This window comes from Meles meles, chromosome 15 (genome assembly GCF_922984935.1).
Source record: "Meles meles chromosome 15, mMelMel3.1 paternal haplotype, whole genome shotgun sequence".
NCBI classification, from domain to species: Eukaryota; Metazoa; Chordata; class Mammalia; order Carnivora; family Mustelidae; genus Meles; species Meles meles.
In genome coordinates, this window is record NC_060080.1 from 161,096 (window position 1) to 183,622 (window position 22,527).

The window sequence follows — 22,527 nt, forward strand, 5'->3', positions numbered from 1 at the left end:
GGACGGGTGAGACACACTGTCACCTAAACCCTTCTCCCCAGCACAACACCGTGCCCCCAGTCCCCAGCTTCTCCCTGAAGGGCAAAGGTTTGTGGTCAGACACCTGGCGCCCCGACTTTAAGGCTGCCATCCAAGGGGCGAGCTCCCAAATCACTGAGCTCTGAAAGCCACCGTGGTTCTGCTCACAAGGCCCCTGGCTGCGGCAAACCGAGACGCGATTCTTAGTAAGAGCGAGAACACTCACGGCACCTACCCCCACCCGCTGGGCTCGGCTCCGAGGGAGCGGGAGAAACACCCACCTCCCATGTTCTCTGTCCCCTGTGCCCCCTTCCTGGAGGAGACGGGACTGCATCCTTCACGAGCTGCTGCCTGGCGGTCCAGCCCCCAGTGAGCACACATCGGGGTGCAGGCTGCGATCCCCCTGGGGCCCTGAGGAGCCGGTGGACACTCACCTGCTCTCTCCCTCTGGCTTATTCCAACAATGAAACCGCGCATCTCTTTGGAAGACTGGCCCCGCATCAGACACCCCATCTTTCGAAGCTGCTGTCCGAAGCATGGACCCCAGACCGCCGGCCTCGGGCAGCAGGGCTCGAGTTCACAAGGCCCAAGGACTGCAGTGACCCGAGCAACAGCCCTCGGTGGGTCCCGGCACCCCACCCCAACCCAGGCTCAGCGCCCAGGGAGCGGGTGGGAATGTTGATCTCCCAGGGTCTCCCCAGAAGAGCCGAACTACTCGGTTTCTCAGTGCTGCCTGAGGGCCCAGCTTCAGCCTGTGTCTGGGTGCTGACCGGGACCTGCCCTCTGGACATGGGTGGTCGTCGGCACATCTTCAACCCCAGAAGCCACTGAGAACAAAGGAGGTCGTTTGGACAACCACAGGGTTGTGAGAGGCCGCCTGGAGCTCCGGAACAAGGTTGAGCTGCTACGGGAGAGCACGGGGACGGAGCGCACAGGAAACAGCAGGTGCGTGGAAGAGGAAGGAGCGTGCGGGAGCATCTCACAGAGAAAAGAGCGTGACGGATCTCAGAGACAGAACTTGGTAAAGTGGCGATCTGTGATGTACCCGCCAGGAAAGGCAAAGGAACAGTCACGGAGACGCTCACGGAGGGCAGGAGACACTGACGGATGACGTGGGAAGTTAGATAAAGAGACAGAAAGTATGAACAAGCACAAGACAGAAATCACAGAACTGAAGAACGACACAATGTGGGGTCCAGGAGTGAATGGTTAAGAAAGAATTCTGGAGACATTTTCGGTACAAAAAGGTGTTTTTATTAAAGCACGAGGACAGGTCCCGGGGCCGGAAGAGCTACCCCGGGACTGTGAGGAGCCCTTGATTACACAGTTTTCAGTGGGTGCAGTAAAGACAAGGAAGTTTTCAGAAGGATTTTTGTATGTTAAAGAGGACTTATGGGATCCTAGAGTTAAGGCTCTTACCCAGCTAAGGTTGCTTTTTGCCTCTAGCAAAGCATTAACATTAAGACAGTGGTGAATTCTTTGAGGGTTATAACGCTCTGCTTGTCTCAAGGATTTGTGGGTGCTCGAATTGTAAGGAAAGTTAATTTTATCTACATTTCTTTTAGCTTTGTTCTCCTCATCAGAGAACACAATACTTGGACTGAGAAATTCAACAGACGGGTTAATAGCCGAGTGCAGGGGGCAGAAGGGAGAATCAGCAAATTCGAGGGCAGGGCAGTGGGATTCATCCAGTCAGATGAGTGGAGAGAAGAAGAATGGAAAGGAGTGAAGACAGATAAGGGACTTCTGTGGGCCAACGGATGCATCAAGGGTCCCAGAAGGAGAGAGAGGAAGAGGGGCAGGATGTTTATTCAAACAAGTAACTGAAAACATCCCTCACCTTCTCCGTTTAAAAAGGATAGAATCTCAAAAGCAGTGAGAGAAAAGCAACTTGTTATGTAGAAGGGAAGCCCCGTAAGACTGCGTGGATCTTCCAGCAGAAACGCTGTTAGGCTGGAAGGTCGTTCTCAAGGTGACTATTCAAGGTGCCGACAGGACACAAAAAACAAAACCCGAAAAGCAGAAAACACCTGCCAACCAAGGATGCTCTGTCCAAGTCGCCCTTCGGAGCTGCAGGGGAGAGAGCGAGCTTTGCAGACAAACCGAAGGTGAAGGGATCATCACCACAAAAACAGCCTCACGGGAAATACCGGAGGGAGCTCTCCAGCTGAAAGGAAAGGGCTCTCGTTGGTAAGAAAGAATGAAACTGGCTGGTGAAGGTCACGATGTAGTTAAATTCAGAATATTCTGATACTGTAATGATGATGGGAAAATCACAAAACTCTAGTATAAGTAGTAAAAGAAAAGTCTTGTGGAGGCCGAGAAAATCAAGGCCATCCCACCTCGGGTTTGGCCTCAGCATAGGTCCAGCCATCTTAGCTCCGGCGGCCATCGCAGACCCCTGCGCCCCAGGGCTGAACTTTCCCCACCTGCTTTAGTAACCCCACCCCGCTTTGGTTCCAGAGACCCCCACCCTGCTTTAGCAACAGGAACCCATTATTACCCCTGCCTTAACTAAGCTGGGGTCCAAGTCCCTACTCCGCTGCATCGAGTACCCTTGGGCCCAAGCTCAAGCTTGTCGAATAAACCCTCGTGGGTTTGCATCGGTGCTTGGCTCCTTGGTGGTCTCTCGGACGCGAACACTCGGGAAGAACAGTATTGGGGCGCCTGGGGGGTCAGTCGTTAAGCGTCTGCCTCCGGCTAGGTCATGACCCCAGGGTTCTGGGATCGAGCCCCACGTCCTCTCCCTGCCCGGCGGGAACCTGCGTCTCCCTCTGCCCCTCTCCCTGCTTGTGCTCTGTGTGTCTCTCTCTGTTAAATAAACAATTAACTTTTTAAAAAAAGTATTCGTAACCATACCATAGTTTTAATGGATGTGAACTGTAGAAAATGTAAACTGTGGCGTCAAGGAGAAAGTGTGGATTCAGAAAAGCTTTATGTGCACCACAGTGGCTCTCAGTGGAAAGCACGCGGCCGTGGCTCCCAGATGTGTTGTGTCTCATGGTCACCACAAGCAAAACCCCGCAGAAAGTGCACAAAACAAAGAGAACGGCATGAAAGCTACGGACCACGACGGAAAACCGTCATAAAGGGGAAGTCAAGAGAAGAGAAACCGAAGAAATACACAACAGCAGGAAACAATGAACAGTGTTGATAGTAAGTCCGCAACGTCCCAAATCACTTCAAATGTAAATGGGCTGAAGTCACTATCAGAAGACTTACGGGGACTTTAAAGACTCAAGGGAGTTACACTTCAGATGTGAGGACACACTCAGACCAAGAGTGTGGGATTGAAGCCCTAAAAAGTCCCTACTTACATCACACAGCATAGACTTTAGGCCAAAGCTGCAAGGAGACGAGGGTCACTACGTCATGACCACGGGGTCGACCGACCGAGCCGAGGGAACAGCCGCGACTACACACAGAATGCCAGAGCGCCCTGACTGCCCACGGCCGAGGCTGGCGGACCTGAAGGGAGAGAGAGAGGGCAGTGCAGGCCCGGGGGGAGGGGAGCCCGGGGTGGGGGACGGCAAGCCCCCAAACGACAGAATGTGTCATCCAGGCAGAAAATCATGAGGAATTGGACTTGGGCTACTTGTCAGAGCAGCCGGACCCACAAACATTGCGTGCTGCGAGGGCAGGACACACAGGCAATATTCTCCAGGACAGATCAGCCCACACAACCCCATCCCGATGCATTCGATAAGGCTGAAATCCCATCAGACATCCTTTCTGAACACAGTGGTACAACAGTAGAAATCCATTACAAGAAAAAACCGGAAAATCCTTCCGTATGTGGAGATTAAACAAGGAGCACACAGGACCCGCCCGCCCGCCGTCATCACAATCCACAGGGAGAACGTGAAAGCATGTCCCCGGGGATCGGTACGAACGAGGGTGCTCACCCTTGTCGCTTCTGTTCGACTCGGCGCTGGGAGTCCCGCGAGGACGGTCAGGCAAGGAAACAAAGCGGGGGGCGAAGCGGAGGGAGAGACACAGACCTCCAGTTGGGGAATGACTAAAGGCCACATTGGAGAGGGACGAGCTCAATTACCTCTGCTTGCAGGCGACAAGCTATTGTGTATAGAAACCCCCAGAGTGCGTTAACAGATGATAAAGAAAATGTGAGGTTATATATGTGGAAATCCTGGAGCTTGAGGAAATATGGATGGACCCTGAGGGCATTACCCTGAGTGAAACAAGTCAGTCCAAGACAAACACTGTGTGATCGCAATGACAGGGGACTCTAAGAAAGCCGAAGCTCACAGAGGCAGGGAGCAGTAGGGCGGGGGTCACACGGCAGGCTGGGAGGCGGGGACAGCACGTACTGGCCGAAGGCTACAGACTTCCAGGCACAGGAGGAATGAGTTCCAGGTTGAGTGTCCAGCATGGTGACTACGTTGGGTAAGACTGTATTAGATAACTGAGATTCGCTGAGAGAGAACCCCAGTGTTCTCACCAAAAAATCAATAAATAAAATAACTGAAATGATGCTGGGTTAATTAACTCGGTGGAACTTTCACGGTGTGTCTGTACATCAAACCATCACATCACGGCCTTTAAATATTTTACCGGTGTATTTGTCAAGCATGTATTAGTAAACCCAAAAAGAAAACAAGTCAGGCAGCCAGTCACCGTGCTGGGTTTTAACCTTCAGGCCAACCACAGGGTCTCTTACTTTACACAGAGAAAGTACGATAAACAAGACATTAACTTATCATTTAAAGAACATTTATTTAGGCACAACTAGGCCATGTCAACATAAGTTGATTCTCCTACTAGAAATGAACAAACATAACCTCGTGCAGAAGGAAAGTCCGTGTCTTCTTTGTTCGATGCAGAGCGGCTGAAATCCACGACAGCGTGTCTGCTACCAACACACAGAGAGGTGGTTTTTTCGGAAATAACGATCATCTTTAAGGATTCATACTCTAGCTTGCACCTAAACTAGAAGGATTTCTAAACACCGTCCTTAAGCAGATTCCTTCTCTAGGCACTTTGCAAATAGAAAAACAGGAGTGGGTGTTCACACCCTGCCCCTAAGATCCTCAATTAGAGCAAGCAATTACCGTATACAGAGCCACGGCCGCCCCGCGATGCTTGGAAAGGGAGCAGAGGACTGTGACCATATGAACTGGAGCATATTAACTATTGAATAGGATGTGTGATAAAATTAGTACGAAGTATTGAAACGCATGTACATTAACCATTTATAGAGAGAGAAAAAATCTTTTACATATTTGAGGAAAGTTTAAGAAAAAGAGCAGTATTTTAGAACATATATTAAACACTGCCTAACTGCAGAGTAAATCCTGTCCACGGAGAAATAAATGTTCTATAATTCTCAAAGAAGAAAATAATATAAACTTTAATTCACGGCAACATAGTTGGCTGGAAAAATGCCAGTTTGACCTCGAAGCTCTCCCTCCCACCAATCGAACTGTGAGTCTGTTTTTGATATAACTGTGATTCTGTCTCCGGCTTGAAAATTCAGGTCCCCGGGCTGCTGTCCCTCGAAGGAATACAACGCCGTCACTTCCACGGGCTCGTTCAGAGAGCCTGGAACAAACAAGCAGAGGTACTTAGACTACGCACGCGTCTGATGGGAAAGCCAGGGAAGGGTGTGGGGCTGAGACGTAAATTAACTTCCGGACTCGATACTCTAATGCCTTCGCGCCTGGGGTCTGTGAGATTTTCATCCTGTTATTAAACTCGTGTTTTTCTTCTTCAAAAAGAGCAAGTGTTTGGTAACAATACTTCCTAAATCCACACAAGTCAAACTGCGTATTATTTTATACCTGACTATGCATTTAGCAAATATTTGTGGTTACACTGTGGAGGTCTGAATGACCTCTAAGACAACACCACAAGCCAACCCTTGAACAACACAGGTGTGCACTTACACATGGAATTTTTTGTGATTAACAGTATGATCGTGTAAATGTATTTTCTCCTTCTTTCCTTTTTTTTTTTTTTAAACCAATTGATTAACTTGACAGAGAGCACAAGAGAGCACTGGCAGAGGCAGAGGGAGAAGCAGCTCACTGCCCACAGAGCCCCGAGCCGGACTCCATCCCAGGAGCCAGGACATAGAGTCAAAAGTGATACGTGGATTTTCAGCTACTTGGGGTTTGCTGCCCCCAAATGCCAAGCCCCACATTGTTCAAAGGTAAACTGTATTTATGTTTTTTCCCTTTTAATCGAATGGTCATTATGGCTTCCATGAATTGTAGCTGTTAGAGAAAAACACATTTATGTCACGATTGTGTCATACAGGAGTTAACTGAAAAACCATGCTCCAGGATGGAACTAGACGGTATTACGCTAGGGGAAATCAGTCAGTCAGAGAAAGACAAATATCATATGAGCTCACTCGTATGTGGAATTTAAGAAACAAAACAAATGTGCAAAGGAAGAAAAAAGAGAGAGAAACACACAGAAACCAAGAAACAGACCCAGACTCTTAACTCCAGAGAACTACGGTTACCAGAGGGGAGGCGGGTAGGTGGGGATTGAGGAGAACACGTGTCGTGCTGAAAAATAAAACTAAACGTTAGAGCGAACAGAACAGGAACCGTGCTCAGGAGCCGTTGGTTTTGAGGGCTCCGGCTCCGAGGCATTTTGCCGGTTCATGAGCGCTTTCCCCACGGTCTTCACGGCTGCTCTTGTTTCCGTGCTCGCTCCACACTGCAGAGCAGAGACAAAACTCAAACGAGCGCAAGAAGAAGGTCTGCATATGCTTAATCAGAGTTTCTCTCTGTCTTTTTAGGGTTTTATTTATCTGACAGACAGAGATCACAAGCAGGCAGAGAGGCAGGCAGAGAGAGAGAGGAGGAAGCAGGCTCCCCACTAGGCAGAGAGCCCAATGTGGGGCTCGATCCCAAGACCCCGGGATCATGACCTGAGTCGAAGGCAGAGGCTTAACCCACTGAGCCACCCAGGCGCCCCTTAATAAGAGTCTCAACACAACGTGTAGAATTTTCGTATTGTGTTAGGAAGAAAATACTTTGAGAACAGAGGAGTTAATATGAGTAAAAAACAGTAACTTTATGAACTGTGCACCAGCATAAGAAATAGAGAGAAACAGATACTTTCTGTTCATTCATGCTTGTGCACACATTAAGCAAGTCTCGCCGTGCGTCACCCACACTCAGCGTGCGACAGTCCTTCCCGTGAGAGCGGTGCCCCGGGGCTGTCCGAGTCCTGCAGAAACAACCCCAGCAGCAACCCGGGGCCACATCACAGAGACTCCGGGGTCGTTACTTTTTCTACCACACAGACATGCTCTGCCCGTAATTTACAATGCACATAATTTACACTATGTGTACTTGCAGTCTGTCCATTTCAAGGAAGAAGAGCAGAAGTGTGTCACAGAAAAGAATTCTGATGCAGTCCGGGTATCCTCGAAACCAGCGGAGTGACAGCCAACACACACTAATGAGCCCTCGTTCCTCGTGTGCGACAAGCACAGTGGGACGCCCAGCCAGTCCTCACGACAGGCCTCTCTGTCGTTCAACCAGAGGAGTGCAAGCTGGCGTGAGAGGGAAAGTCGTTCTGAACAGCATCTTCTCATCAGTTTACTCACCACCCACACACGAAGCTCAACCTCTTCACCCCAGTTAAGGCACACCCTCAGGAAACTCCTCCTCTCCCGTGTCCCAGACGTCTCGGATGACACAAAGCACCACCCGGACGAGCCCCAGTGAGCATCAGGGAATGTTCTGGAAGTCATCGCCGTCTCGACAGCCACATGTGCAGCACTATGCACGACGTAAGACATCTGAGGGGACGAGGGCAACAGTGACAGGTGCAGCCTGACCTGCGCTCGCCCATCCCGCATCTCCGGCGAGTGGCTGCCACGGTCACCGCACTTCACAGAGCATCACGCTCGAGTGGAAGTGGGAGGCCGCCTGTCCAGGGAGCGGAGATCCGCGTCTCCGAAGTCCGTCCCCGGGGACTCACGGTCACCATGGACCCTGAGGCCCTCTGCAGCCACACGAGTGTTAGATTGTGGGCAGCACCCGGAACTTGGATCCGGCCAAGCACGTTTCCCAGGGGAACGAGTGTGCTTCTGTGCATCAAAGAGTCATCCAGACTCTACGGGTCGTAAGAATGTCGGATGAAGGTCCTGGGTGACCACTGGTCAGTGAGCTGGTTCCCACCAGCGGGAGGAACGTATGCTGTGATGAGTCATTAGAGGAAGAAGAGCATTACGAACCGAGCGAAAGCGGACGGGGTCCCAGACCCGGCTGTCCAGTTGCCTCTGAACTGTACTTTCTGGATGGACGAAGCACAAAGTGCTGATGGGAACGCGGTGCGAGGGCAGAGCGGGCAGTTTCGGGAGAAGCAGCCGGCACTGCGGGCTTCCCCCACCCAGACTCCGAGCAGAGATGAGGCGAGGGGGCGGATCGTGGCTGGTACAGCGAGGGAAGAATGTGGGCCAGACAGGCAGCCGGGGGTGCCCAAGAAGACTCGGAAGCTGCAGCCCTTTCGGGCAAGATCCACGCACAAGAACACAAGGTGGGGAGCCCAGCCCGGAGGAAGCCCCCGGAGGCCGCAGCCCGCAGGCCCCGTAGTCCAGGCCCCACTGCTCGCCGTTTCTTCCAGCAAAATGACTTCCAGTTCTCCTTTACTGTAAATATTAGGGACACTTCCCATAAAGAAAAGTTTAATGCCCACAGAATAGCTCACTAAAAAAAAAAAAAAAAAAAAAAAATGTGGGCCTTTTTCTTCCGGGAGGGGGGTATGACCTTCCAGAAAGGGGGAGCCTCCCAGGGACCACGGAAGCCAGCCCCACTGCTGGAGAAAATATCTGGCATTCACAGATGCCTTCCCTTCTAAGTGGTACAGGCCTTCTAGTTTCCCATGCTGTTCAAGAAATACGGAAGCTCTTCGAAGCAATTAGCCATTTTCATCATCAAATCCAACTTGCATTCAAACACAGGTCACTCTTCTCTCCCAGGTCAGGCCCACAACAGGAAACGGATCACAGGCCCCAGGGATGGGCAGCTGCCCTGAGGCTTCTCACTGGAGAGGCCACGTCTACTGGGTCTCACTGTGTCCCTCCCAGTTGCCTTCTCCGTGGTCTGCGTCATGCGGCCACATGTAAGCAGCGTCTCTGGCCCCGACACGGTTCAGGAAAGGAATCTCAGCCTTCGGGGGCCGCTCTCAGTTGGTAACATCTGGGGCATTTGCGGTCGTCGCAACTGGGGAGGGAGTCCTGTCGGCCCAGACTGACTCAGCCCAGGGCGCCTGCAGCACAGGATGGCCCCGTGGCGGGTGTGTCCAGACTCACTGAGAACCGCAGGCGAATGGGGGTGGGTGGTGAAGACTGACAGGAGGGCACGGGGACAGCAAGGCACAGTAAACCAGGCTGTGCACTTGCAAGGCTATCTCGCTGAGACAGCCAAGCACCAGAGAGCTGGAGCTTCCGAAGGTGCAGAACAAAAATACATGCAGTTAGGAGAATCACTGCTGTCCCCAACGGCCATGCAAAGTGCAGCTGGTCAGTGTGTACGGGACAGGCAGAGAGCAAGCCCACGGCGGCTTGCTCTGGACGTCCTGGTAGGTCGGGTTTAACTTGAGGCTCAGGCCTGTGCCCTGTGCTTTTTGTCTGCAGCAGTGCTTGGCCAGGATGTGCGAAAGTCCTTGCTAAGAACTGAACTGGTTTGACAGCTGCTTTAAAAAAACAAAAGACAAAAACCAAAAAAGAAAATAACCCCACAATCATGTAAAGTAAGTTTATTTTAAAAATAGACTTTAAATCTTCCTTTCCATTTTTTTTTCTTCAACATCACTTATATTTGGAGAAAGTTATCCTAGTACCCACTGTTTGTACAAATTAATTCACCCTCAAATATATAAACGAAACCTGACAAGAACCGTCCATGGTCGCACGGCCAGTGCTCACGCCTGAGCCTGTTTCCAGGGCCCACTCGGGTTTGCTTCTTCTAATTCACACTGCTCTCAGTGCCTTTGAGGGGAGTTTCTAACATTCCCGAGGCACCCAGCCTGCGGGCACAGGCCCTGAGAGAGCCCTGTGGAAAGGGGGCCACCTCTACGTCCGCTGTCCCTTGTCCATCAGCATCCCTACTGGCCCCTCTTCCTCAGCAACTCATCTTGTCTGTCGACCTCAAATTTAAGAACCGCTTTAACTGCAAGATATCTAAGTGTACATATCGCTGTCCAGTTTTCCCAGCACCATTTATTGAAGAGACTGTCTTTTTTCCATTGAATATTTTTTCCTGTTTTGTCGAAGATTATTTGACCATAGAGTTGAGGGTCCATATCTGGGCTCTCCACTCTGTTCCACTGGTCTATGTGTCTGTTTTTATGCCAGTACCACGCTGTCTTGGTGATCACAGCTTTGTAGTAAAGCTTGAAATCGGGTAACGTGATGCCGCCAGTTTTGTTTTTGTTTTTCAACATTTCCTTAGCAATTCGGGGTCTCTTCTGGCTCCATACAAATTTTAGGATTATTTGCTCCAGCTCTTTGAAAAATATCGGTGGAATTTTGATCGGAATGGCATTAAAAGTATAGATTGCTCTAGGCAGTATAGAATGAAACTCGACCATTCTCTTACACCGTACACAAAGATAAACTCGAAATGGATAAAAGACCTCAACGTGAGACAGGAATCTATCAGAATCCTAGAGGAGAACGTAGGCAGTAACCTCTTCGATATCAGCCACAGCAACTTTTTTCAAGATATGTCTCCAAAGGCCAAGGAAACAAAAGCAAAAATGAACTTTTGGGACTTCAAGATCAAAAGCTTCTGCACAGCAAAGGAAACAGTCAACAAAACAAAGAGGCAACCCACGGAATGGGAGAAGATATTTGCAAATGACAGTACAGACAAAAGGTTGATATCCAGGATCTATAAAGAACTTCTCAAACTCAACACACACAAAACAGATAATCATATCAAAAAATGGGCAGAAGATATGAACAGACACTTCTCCAACGAAGACATACAAATGGCTATCAGACACATGAAAAAATGTTCATCATCACTAGCCATCAGGGAGATTCAAATTAAAACCACATTGAGATACCACCTGACACCAGTTAGAATGGCCAAAATTAGCAAGACAGGAAACAACGTGTGTTGGAGAGGATGTGGAGAAAGAGGAACCCTCTTACACTGTTGGTGGGAATGCAAGTTAGTGCAGCCACTTTGGAGAACAGTGTGGAGATTCCTGAAGAAATTAAAAATAGAGCTTCCCTATGACCCTGCAATTGCACTGCTGGGTATTTACCCCAAAGATACAGATGTAGTGAAAAGAAGGGCCATTTGTACCCCAATGTTTATTGCAGCAATGGCTACGGTCGCCAAACTGTGGAAAGAACCAAGATGCCCTTCAACGGATGAATGGATAAGGAAGATGTGGTCCATATACACAATGGAGTATTATGCCTCCATCAGAAAGGACGAATACCCAACTTTTGTAGCAACATGGACGGGACTGGAAGAAATTATGCTGAGCGAAATAAGTCAAGCAGAGAGAGTCAAGTATCATATGGTCTCACTTATTTGTGGAGCATAACAAAGAACATGGAGGACATGGGGAGATGGAGAGGAGAGGGAGTTGAGGGAAACTGGAAGGGGAGATGAACCATGAGAGACTATGGACTCTGAAAAACAACTAGAGGGTTATGAAGGGGCGGCGGGGGAGTGGGGGGGTTGGGAGTTTGAGGGACCAGGTGGTGGGTAATGAGGAGGGCACGTACTGCATGGAGCACTGGGTGTGATGCCAAAACAATGAACACTGTTATGCTGTAAATAAACAAAAAAAAAAAAAAAAAAAAGATATCTAAGTGTAGGTCTAATTCTAGCAGAGTCTCCCAAAAGACCGCTACCGCTCCATAAAATTCTAGACGTGTATGCTCCTTGGGTATAAACATTTACACGTTCGCCACGTTTGCTTCGGAAGGATGTGTACCCGACGGTCAAATTACTGGCAATGTCCGTAGTCTCCAGCCGGCTGCAAATCACATTCAAAAGAGCAAACTACATTTTAAAAGCCTCTTAGTGTTTTCGCACTGTGCGGGAGACCGCAGCCCAGCACGCTCAGACCATGAACCCGCGTCGGCAGCCCCTCGGACGCAGGGTGGACGCAGCGTTCCCGGACAATGCCGGCGGGAAGCGGGCTCCACGGGGGGAGCCAGGCTGAAAGCAAGTGGGAAGTCAGAAGCCCGACTCCATCCGCAAAGCATCAACTCCCGTGTAAGGAACCGTGCTGAAGAGACATTTCTGAAATACCTTTACGAATTAAAAACAAAATGCGTACTTAGCTACCTTGACGTCCGTTTACATGAAAGCAGTGATGCCCCGTAGTTTACTGTCCCAGGAGTCTGTGGTTCTGTGACTCCAGTGACAAAAGGGGACGGGAGAAAATAAACAGGCGATTTGACAACTGGTTCACCTTTGCCCTCATTTTGTGACCCATTCACATTTCTAAATAATTGCTTAATTCCTCCAGGAACGTTTTGTAAAGAATATTGAGGTAAGACCGTGAGCGACTATTTTCATCATAGCAAATCCTAGTAAGTTTTATGAAGCAGTTGCCAATAACGGAAAATATCTGAACATGAAAAATTTTAAAAATCCTTAAAATATACAAAAATATTCACAGGGCTAAAATCCAGAAAAAACGTGATGATGATGAAGTTGTAATTCATGATGAACAAACCTTGTCATTCTGCGGTGACAAGACTGTAAAAGATCCTGCGGTTGGTCCTCGGACTGGCCCCTGCGAGCCAGAGGGGCTCCGTCCCAGCTGGGGTGCCATCCCCCACCCCGGGTTCCCGTCGCGCTCCTCATCGCAGGTGAGTGCAACCAGGAGAGCAGAAACCCAGCGTCTCTCAAACGAAGGACTTCGCCCAGCCAGGTACAGAGCGCGTAAGCCAGGACGAATACCATCCCAGAGTTTTATAAACTGCCGTTTAGTTAGAAAGTTTGGGACTATAAGATGCATATGAATCATTTTTAACACGTAGGTACGTATTTACCGACTCTCTCCTGGAAGCTGGGGAGTTCAGGGTAGAGCTTACACTTGTTTCCGTTTCCTGCAAAACAGGAAGAAAAAACGGGGGCGGCATTTAGAAGACTTGTTAGCATATCGTACATAAAAGCGGGTGTTTTAAATCCCTAAGATCGCTAGAAATATCATTATTTTTTCACACTTTAAGTCCAGAGGAATGCCTGAATAAGCCAGAAAGTCCACCGGACGTAGGCAGACGGTAAACATCTGACATCTGTGGGGTTAGAAACGCCCAAACCGCAACTCTTGACCTTGGCACTACACGGTCGCAGGTAACACTGCATCTCCTTCCTGGAAGCAATCGCAAACTACCTGCTTTTTAAAAAGGGGTGTAGCCCCCAAGGCAGTGATTTTCAAACATCCTCGTTTGCTGAACTCTTAAACTAATTTTTAAACAGCACGTGTTCACTTGCATATTTTTAATTAACACCTAAAATTGTACAACGTAGCCCTAGAACTTGTAAAAGGCTTACTCTGTGGCATATTTCGGCCTCAGTTATTTAAATTGAATGACAGTGTCTCCTCCTGGGATAACCGAACCTACATATCGTAGTATAAACAGTAAGAAGAGGAACGTGCGGGAGAAACACAGCCTCTGATTTTTCCTTGAAGTGAGCGGAACAGTTTTTAAATCCGCGCCGACGAGGAAGCGCTGCGCTGTTAAGGGAAGCGGTAAAAGACCTTCATGGTGCATCACACAGGTGTCCACGCGAGGACACTCCAGAAACATTATGTATTAAAATTTGCTCACAGGTCAGATCTCATGTAATCACTCAGAGTTAAAATAAAAGTAGACTCCGTGCCCACGTCTCGCTACTCACTGGCAATAGGAGTGTATGCAAATGAGTCACCTGAACATGAAATCAGAAACAGGCCATTGCTTTTGGGAGGAGAACGTGGCCGCCCAGGAGAGGAGGGTGCGGAGTGCGCTGCGGGCATGCGGGGAAGGAAGAACAGGTCCGGTTCCCGGCACCTTCCTGGGAGGCTCCATATAGGCAAGTGAGAGGCCTCGCCGGACCCAGTGTGAGCGCCGTGACTCCCTCGGGCCCGGTGAAGGGGACCGGACACGGAGCATGAAGGAGCGACCACCTCCTGCCCTCGAAAGGACTTTGGTATTTCTGCTCCTCCTCCCATGTGCTTCCTCCCAGTGAGGGCAGCTACGTCTCCACATGGGACCTCTCCCCTCCTGGACTGAAAGTTGTTCAAAGACAGGACGGAAGCCGGGCTCGTGTCTACACTCTCCAAGGCCCCAGCACAGGCTCGTGGTGTGAGCGGGTTATCTCGTGGAGCATCACCTCCTTGAGCTGCTGCCGCACAGCACTGTCACCCACCGCGCCTGGAAAGCACGGTTCCAGGAGTGACTGTCCTACAAACATGCAATGGAAAGAGGGATAGAGGCCAAAACCTGGTGTTTTTAAAGCCACCGTGTGAGACCCTGAACCCTGACAACACCTGGTGAACGTAACATTCAGAATGTGAATGTGTGAATATACAAGAAAACCAGGTTATTCTGTCCCCATTTCAAACCAGCGGGATGACTGTCTTTGGGAGAAATGACAAGGAACAGGAAGGAAAAGACTTTTAAGACAAAGCTCTTTGTGAACTGGAGAAAGCAGATTCTGAATGAGAACCGGAGCTTCCAGCAATGAGACTTGTCTTCCGTCCTTAGAAGAGGCTGAGCATTTATTTTTCTCTTCAACACCCATCAGTCCTTCTATCTAACACTAAAGTTTAACAATATAGCTTAACAATAATATTTAATCATGTATTTGAAGTGCAACAAAAATATTTACTTTGGGAGCCAGCGTTCAGCGGGACTCGTGCGGGTGACGGCTGTGGTCTCGACAGCGGTTTTGGAGGTAAGTCTTTAGCCTGGGAGGAACAAAAATAAATAATGCACATGATTTTAAAATACTTTTTTACGTTGGCGCATCTAAGGGCAGAATAACCCTATACACCTGCCAAGAGAAGCACCTAAGGGGCAGGCGCACTCCTCTGGGCCACGTTTAGCTGGAGTGGGTGTGACTCTCCTGCCGCGAGAAGCTTGCCTCATGCAGGCGCCTCAGTCACGCGGTCCCCGGGGGGGCAGGGACAACTGAGGCTCCGTGCGTCATGCTGCGCCACGGGGTCAGCTGTGGGGCTCGGAGCCCAAAGCCCCCGACCTTCAGGCCTCAGCGCTAGCGGCCGTCGTGGGCGTCCCTGTCTGACACTCGCGGCCACACGCCGGAGGGCGGCAGCTGTGGGAAACAGACTCCGCTTCCCCTTGAAGCTGGTAGAGGGGACGTGTCCGAGTTGGACTTTTCCCCGAGAACTTCACGTGACCGAAGGTGTGAGGGAAGCGGGGGCTACGGGGAGGCTGAGCTCAAGGGCGGGCGGAGCTTCGGAAGGACCGTCCCGGGCCGCGGGGACACGGTACCGCGGGCCTCCTGCGCTCCCGCGCGGCTCTCCTGGCGTTGGCGCGCCGCCCTTCGCTCTCGTACTTCTCGGTGAAGGCATCCAGAATCTCATAGAGGTCGTCGGCTTGAGCGGGCCGCGGCGTTTCCCCAAACAAGATGTCGTAGGCTCGGATGTCTTGGCAGTAAAATCTAGTGAGAAACATAAACGCGGGCATTTACAGACCCGGGTCCCTCCAAGCAGGACCCGCGCCTGCGTGCAGCCTGTCTCCGCAGCAATCTTCAAGCCCACGTGAAGCCCCTGCGTTCAGCCCGAGCCCCTCTGAGAGCCAGGCACCGAGAACCGTGGGACGCGCCCGGCGTTCGGCCCATGTCACACACGCACGCACACGCACGTGCGAATGTACCCCACTGAAGCCGACACGCCTAGGAGCACACACTTTGCACAGATTTTTGTTTTGAAACTTTTTACAAAAATGGTGCTTCGTAATATGTAACAGCAACTATGGCTTCGTAATTTCTTTACAATGTTTATTTGTATCAAAATTATGTAAGGTTTGCCTTACATACGTAGATGCCCTGCACCTGAATAAGAAGTGTATTTGCTTTCGTTTATCCAGGATTTATGGGAATGGCAATGAGAAACTCTCCCAAAGGCCTAGAAGCAGAAGTTTCTAAAAGAATTCTTCTTTTAAATTTCTCAGATTAATAAAACCAGAAGTAAAAACACGGCTCTTGACTCTGTAAGGAACTCTGCAAACCTCCGGTTTTCCTGTTCCTCCTACTTTCCAGCGGCCGTGGCTTGCACGGACGGACGACCTCCCAGGTGCTGACGAGCTCCGGAGGGACGGCCCGGTCTGCTCCGCACAGGTTTCCTTCCGGCGGTGGCGGTTTGCCGTGGGCACCTGACCGCCCGCGCCCACAGGCTCACAGCCCACCTCACAGCCCGCGGGACGCTGACAGGCTCTGGAAGAAGTTACTCGGTCGGTCAGCGTCTTCTCTTTCTTTGAGCAGCCAGACTAATATTTCAGTGGAAATTTAGAAGAACAATTTTGGGGGAAAACTAGCCAGATGGCAGTTTAAAGCAGAAGTTCTTCTTCACCTGTTATTAAAGTATTTCTAAATCCCTTTTTTTAAAAAATTTCTTTTCAGTGTTCTAGAATTCACTGTTTATGCACCACACCCAATGCTCCTTGCAGTACGTGCCCTCCACAATACACACCACCAGGCTCTAAATCCCTTTTTAAAAATCAAAATTTGTCTCTGTTTTATGGAAGAAAGACAAAGGCAACGTGTAATAACAGACGACCTTTCATATTAGGAATATCTGATTGACCTACAAGGTGTATGTGCCTTCACGGATCTCTGAAAACATACTTAATGGTAGAGCCAACTAATGAGTATTATGGAGCCATTAACTTTATTTAAGATTCTTCTAGGGTGGGGCGCCTGGGTGGCTCAGTGGGTTAAAGCCTCTGCCTTCGGCTCAGGTCATGATCCCAGGGTCCTGGGATCGAGCCCCGCATTGGGCTCTCTGCTCAGCGGGGAGCCTGCTTCCTTCTCTCTCTCTGCCTGCCTCTCTGCCTACTTGTAATCTCCGTCTGTCAAATAAATAAATAAAATCTTTAAAAAAAAAACAAAGATTCTTCTAGTGCTAAGTGGAAATAAAGGACTCGTAACTTGCTCCATTATGATTAGAATCATCTGTGGCCAAACAAGCGGAATTTATGCTCAGGAAAACACTGTAAGGCAATAAAGCAAAAAGTGAATAGTGTTACTCTGAAAGGGGTAGAATGGCTTTTTTAAAAATATTTTTTTGGGGGCGCCTGGGTGGCTCAGTAGGTTAAAGCCTCTGCCTTCGGCTCAGGTCATGATCCCAGGGTCCTGGGATCGAGCCCCGCATAGGGCTCTCTGCTCCGCAGGGAGACTGCTTCCTCCTCTCTCTCTGCCTGCCTCTCTGCCTACTTGTGATCTCTCTCTGTCAAATAAATAAAATATTAAAAAAAAAAAAACTACCCTTTAAAAAATATTTTTTTGTATTTTCTACATTTTCTTAAGTACATGTTACTTCATATTGAATCTTTAAATAAATAAATATACTGTTCGAGTCGAACGCTGTGTTAGAAAAGAATACACAAGGTTACTCTGTACACTCTGAACCACTACACAGACCTCTGAGGTGTCTTTTCTCATCACACTTTCCTGAAATCGGTGAGAATTACTTGGCCTGCACTTACTTCCGATTAGTGTCTTTCCTTTCAATCAAACAACTGCCTTCTAAAGATACGCCAGCAAAGAGCCCTCTTGATTTGCAGTACGTAAAGACAGCGGCAGAGCTTCTCAGGGCAACGTTTCCTTCTAAATTCCTGCAAAAGAGAAGGTTTTGCATTATGGAATCCCAGCGGGCTGGGCCCTGAAATGACGACGTGAGCGGCTCTGCCTGTCTCGCTCAGAAGAGAGATCTTGTCCTATACGTCCTTGACGTGCCTCTGTGTTTTCCTTCCTGTTGGCCTGGGCTAGTCGTGCTCAGCGCGGGCTAGAGCAAGGACAGGGCATGGGGAAGGACATGATATTTAAAACCATTATGAAAGGGTGGGCTAATACAGAGGACCGTGTTGTACCGAACACACGGAAAGCAGATACTTTCCGACTTTGTCTCCCTTTCTTGAAATAGGAATGTACTTTTTAAGAGTACTAAGGACTGGGGGTCCTTCTTACACAGTATTTTCATGGAATTTAGAAACCTTTTTAGAAGACTGTATGGTCTGAGTTTCGGTATTTCTACATTGCTTGAATGACCCCAAAATAGCTGTTCATTAACAGAGGGGTAAAATGCACTCTATGTACTGTACACATCACTCTAGGGAAAAGCTTCTATTTCAAATTTTCCATAATTCAGTCTGAAGAAAATCTTTTTTCTTTCTTGATCAATGCTGCCTTTTATCAGTTAATTAAATTGGACTTGGCTCCTTCAGAGCTTGAAGGTAAATTTTATGTTCCATTCCAGTAGATAGAATGGCCTGCGTTTCTGAAGTATTCAGTTTCTTTTGTTTGTTCCAGTTTCAAATGTTCTCATTTGATCACACTGGCTGTGCTTTATAAATTTCTTATTTCCAAACAACCTCAAACCCTCTGGGACATATATAAACCATAAACCAGTTTTGTTTCAATTCAAGCTTCCTCTTAGGGCAAAACCGTGTACAATCTTTAAACCATTACTACCCAGCAGCTGTCCAGAAAGTACTTTACTCACCTCCCCAGGGGCCCAACTGCCACAGTAAAATTCCCTCCAAGGGTCAGGTTACCACCTTTCGCAAAAGCTTCTACCGCTCTGCCATAATTCAAAATTATTACCAAATCTGATACCTGAAAATGAAGAGACCCATTTCTTTAAAAATAATTACGTACAAATGTCATTTAAAATATATGCTGATTAAAACTCAAATACATACCATATGATATAGCAAGAATTTCAATGCAGACAGTGAAAGAACAAGAGAGAAGAATCGCTTTGAGCAGAGGACGTAAGCCACGGCTCTTTCCACGGGTCAGCAGAGCAAACACCACTGAGCATTCACTATGCACCAGACACAAACTGGGGGCTCCGCCCACACTCCCGGTCCTCATGGTAGGCTTGTGATGTAGGCAGGGACAGAGGTCTAGTGAGGTGACGGGACTGTCACAGTGAGAGCCGGAAGAGATCCGACAGAGGTCGTCAGAAAGATCACAAGTACTGCCTGCGAGCACACATGCCAAGAAGGCCGACCGAAGCCCATCCAGCTAGGACTCGGGGCATAAGATCCAGGGTCCTCAGTGACATTTCCACACTGAAGTCCCTGGCAAGGTCATGTGTCTACATTGATAAAGAGCATGTTGTCCACTTTCTTTTAGGGGCAGAAATCCAGAATAATAGAAGGAAGCTAGTTAACTATTAGTTCATGCCCCTACTGACTTAATTCTCTAAGTAAAAGCAAAAATCAGAATGTGGGAATAATGCCCCAGACAAGCCAGCGTGGAGGAGGCATTCCCCACCGCTGCACACAAGCCCGGCGAGAGCCCAGAAGCGTGGAGAGCCCTCGGGGCTGGAGGCCCGAGCCGAGTCCGGCCCCCTCCTCGAGAGCTTGGTGACCAGCGGCGTTCTGACCACTCTGCATCTCTCATCCTTTCCTGCGCACACTCTGCCTCACGCACCCCTCCGAGGATCAGGGTGTGCGTCTCGCATACCCTAGAGAAGGAAAGGCGTGACTGAGGCTAAGAATTTGGGCTAAAAATCCAGCTCTTTGGGTGTGAATTCTACTTCTGCCTCTTGCACATCGTGGGATCTTCGGCACACAATTGAGCGTCTTGAAACCTTAGCTCGTTTCTGTTTTAAGGAGGGTGTGGTGACAGGAACCACATCCGTACGCAGACTCTGCATACACACAGGCACGTGCAGACACATGCACTGTTGTTTAAAGGGTTAGCCGACATCCTTTGTAAAGCCTGGCGTGTTCACCACAACTCAATAAAACCTGCAAAGGCCAAACAAACTGGTGTTTCAAAGATTACTTAATTCATAGTCCTTTAATGTTTTATAATGTTTTCAAACCAATTTTTCATGGGACCCACAGAAGATACTGCCGAAAGCGACTGCGCTTGGAAAGACCTAATAGAGAACTAGATAGATTTATTTGACAAGTAGATTCTTTTAAAAATGCTTAATTTGAATCATTTTATGAAAAAAATACAGTTGAGTTCCACAGCACGAACTGGTAAATATACCGGCTAACTGACCTCTAGGAAATACCTCACCGTGAGTCCGATCAACTGATACTTCCTTCTCACCCGTGGACAGTTTCTACAGACTGCATTGTCGAATAATACAGAATTACCTCCATTTTTAAGCAAAATTAAGTAATTTTGCCCATGATTGTGTAAGCTATCTCTTACGTGCATTTTCAGGTAACACATATAAAATTGCTTTGCATGGTGCTTGGTGTGGACACACGCAGAGAGCGCACAGCTCTGGCCCCGACCGTGTGGATACCTGACTGGTACCGTCCCCCCCACCTGTGGCGCCGCAGTATAAATAAGGGAAAACTCTAAAAGTCAGTTAAAGAAAAAAAATGACCCTTTAATTTTCTGGCTCACCTCAATTCAGCTCTGTCTGAAGAAGAGTAAAATGACCCTGTGTTCCTTGGTGATGTCGCTAAGGACCCTGATTTCTTTGGTGAAGTCGCTAATGACCCTGTGTTCCTTGGTGATGTCGCTAATGAAAGAACCAGGTCAAAGCTCCACAGAGGTGGGAGAGGGGCCAAGCTCTGGGTTCGTTTCCACAGCTTAGAGGAAAAGCAAACAGATTCCCTGAAAGAAAACTGGCAAGAGAGCAAGTAAACAGTGTAAGACAGACATCTGGAAATGGGATCAGCTTTCTCAGGAGGTCTGCAATGAGATGTCACTAAGTAAGAGGCCGGTTCTGCCATGAAATTCAATCCTTTCATTAAAGAACGAAGCCAGCCTGATCACCTACAGGAGAAGCTGGCGGAGGCGTGCTAACCCCAGACGACCCCCGGGAACAGGGTGCTGTGGCCAGAGCCCGAGGGGCCTCATCACCAGGAGCCAAGTCACAAAACGAAACCACTCAAAGTTGGCATTTGAAGTCATCTGCAGGCCGGACGGGCCGCAACCAGGGGCTACCGCACGTGAAGGCCACTGTGTGAAGCCTGGTGTGCCGGCGACCCACGCTCTACAGTCTGCACGGACATAGCAGCCCTGCGAGCCCAAGCCACACGCGGCCAAGGACGGGGCGGTCCCTGCGAGGCGCCTGTTCCAGAGACGCGCAGAAGGTGGGCGCGGAGCAAAGGGTGAGCGAGCCAAGCTCTACTCCCCACGAAGAACCCGGGAGACACCGGGCAGCCCTTAAGAGGGCATCTCTCCGGAAAATGACACACGGATTCTGTCGGTGGTGAAGTGAGAACAGGAGGTAATCTCGCAAGTTCTGTGCAGTTAAGTTTCAGCTGCTTTTAGAGAAAATGGCAATTGTATGTTTCCACACTTACCTCGATTCCTACTTCGAACCCTCCGCCAAGCCCAGCGATCCCAATGGCTGAAGGCGCAGACCATTCTAACAAAAACAGAGACACGGACGTTACTCTAACATTAAAGCCCCTTGGCACACAAATACGGGAAGGAAAAATGCCACAATGAGAATGAACAGTGTTTCTTTTAAAAATAATGAGACTCTGGCATTTCTCCTTGGGATTTTAATATTATTTAATAAGCATATATATACGTGTACATACACACATATATATATGTTCTGGTTAAAAGTATTTTACTGACTACAGTATCAGTTCACAGCAACATTTCACAGAGCTAGTCTACAAATGAAGGAATGGATCCCCATGCAAGAAAGAGCCAACGACACCATTAAATCAGGGTATAAGACCACAGTTTGGTTTAAAGCTTTCTTTTTTTTTTTTTTTTTAAGACTTTATTTATTTATTTGACAAAGAGAGATCACAAGTAGGCAGAGAGGCAGGCAGAGAGATGGGGGGAAGCAGGCTCCCTGCGGAGCCGAGAGCCCGATGCGGGGCTCGATCCCAGGCGCCCCAAGGTTTAAAGCTTTCTAAGAGCTTTCATCTACTACTCTCTGTAGTCAAAGTACTGAAAAAATCTGATTCAAGCTGAGTTTGCTTTGACTGAAAGGTGCTAGTCAGAATTAGAATAACGTATTTCTGCGGTGGGTTTCTGTTCAGAGGTTGCACAGAGACAGCACCCACCGCCAGACCCCCCGGCACCTAGTGACAAACCATGGGTGAAGTTCAAAGGGTCATCCCTTCCTGCAGTACGAAGCAGCTTTTTAAAATTCCTTCACAAGCTGGTACATAAATTATGAAACTAGAGGTATATTTTTATGACAATTACCATAGACAAATTTGTGAAAAAGATATTATCTATTTCATCAAAATTCAATGTGCAGAATGTTGACAAAACAACTTTAAGAATGTGACATTGCCGGGGCGCCTGGGGGCTCAGTGGGTTAAGCCACTGCCTTTGGCTCAGGTCAAGATCTCAGGGTCCTGGGATCGAG

At 48.8% G+C, this 22,527-nt stretch overlaps 1 protein-coding gene across 3 annotated transcripts in view; it reads right to left on the reverse strand.

Annotated features, from left to right (window-relative positions):
* Positions 1 to 4,732: 4,732 nt before the first annotated feature.
* SH3YL1 (SH3 and SYLF domain containing 1) overlaps positions 4,733 to 22,527 on the reverse strand; it is a 34,902-nt gene continuing 17,107 nt past the window's right edge. For all 3 annotated transcript variants that reach the window (XM_045979215.1, XM_045979214.1, XM_045979216.1), the window contains 7 exons: positions 21,494 to 21,558; positions 18,709 to 18,821; positions 17,693 to 17,821; positions 15,479 to 15,647; positions 14,856 to 14,934; positions 13,031 to 13,087; positions 4,733 to 5,577 (listed from right to left, as the gene is read on the reverse strand). In XM_045979215.1, coding sequence (XP_045835171.1) covers positions 5,387 to 5,577; positions 13,031 to 13,087; positions 14,856 to 14,934; positions 15,479 to 15,647; positions 17,693 to 17,821; positions 18,709 to 18,821; positions 21,494 to 21,558 — 803 coding nt within the window. In that variant the 3' untranslated portion in view covers positions 4,733 to 5,386. The remainder of the gene's footprint in view (positions 5,578 to 13,030; positions 13,088 to 14,855; positions 14,935 to 15,478; positions 15,648 to 17,692; positions 17,822 to 18,708; positions 18,822 to 21,493; positions 21,559 to 22,527) is intronic.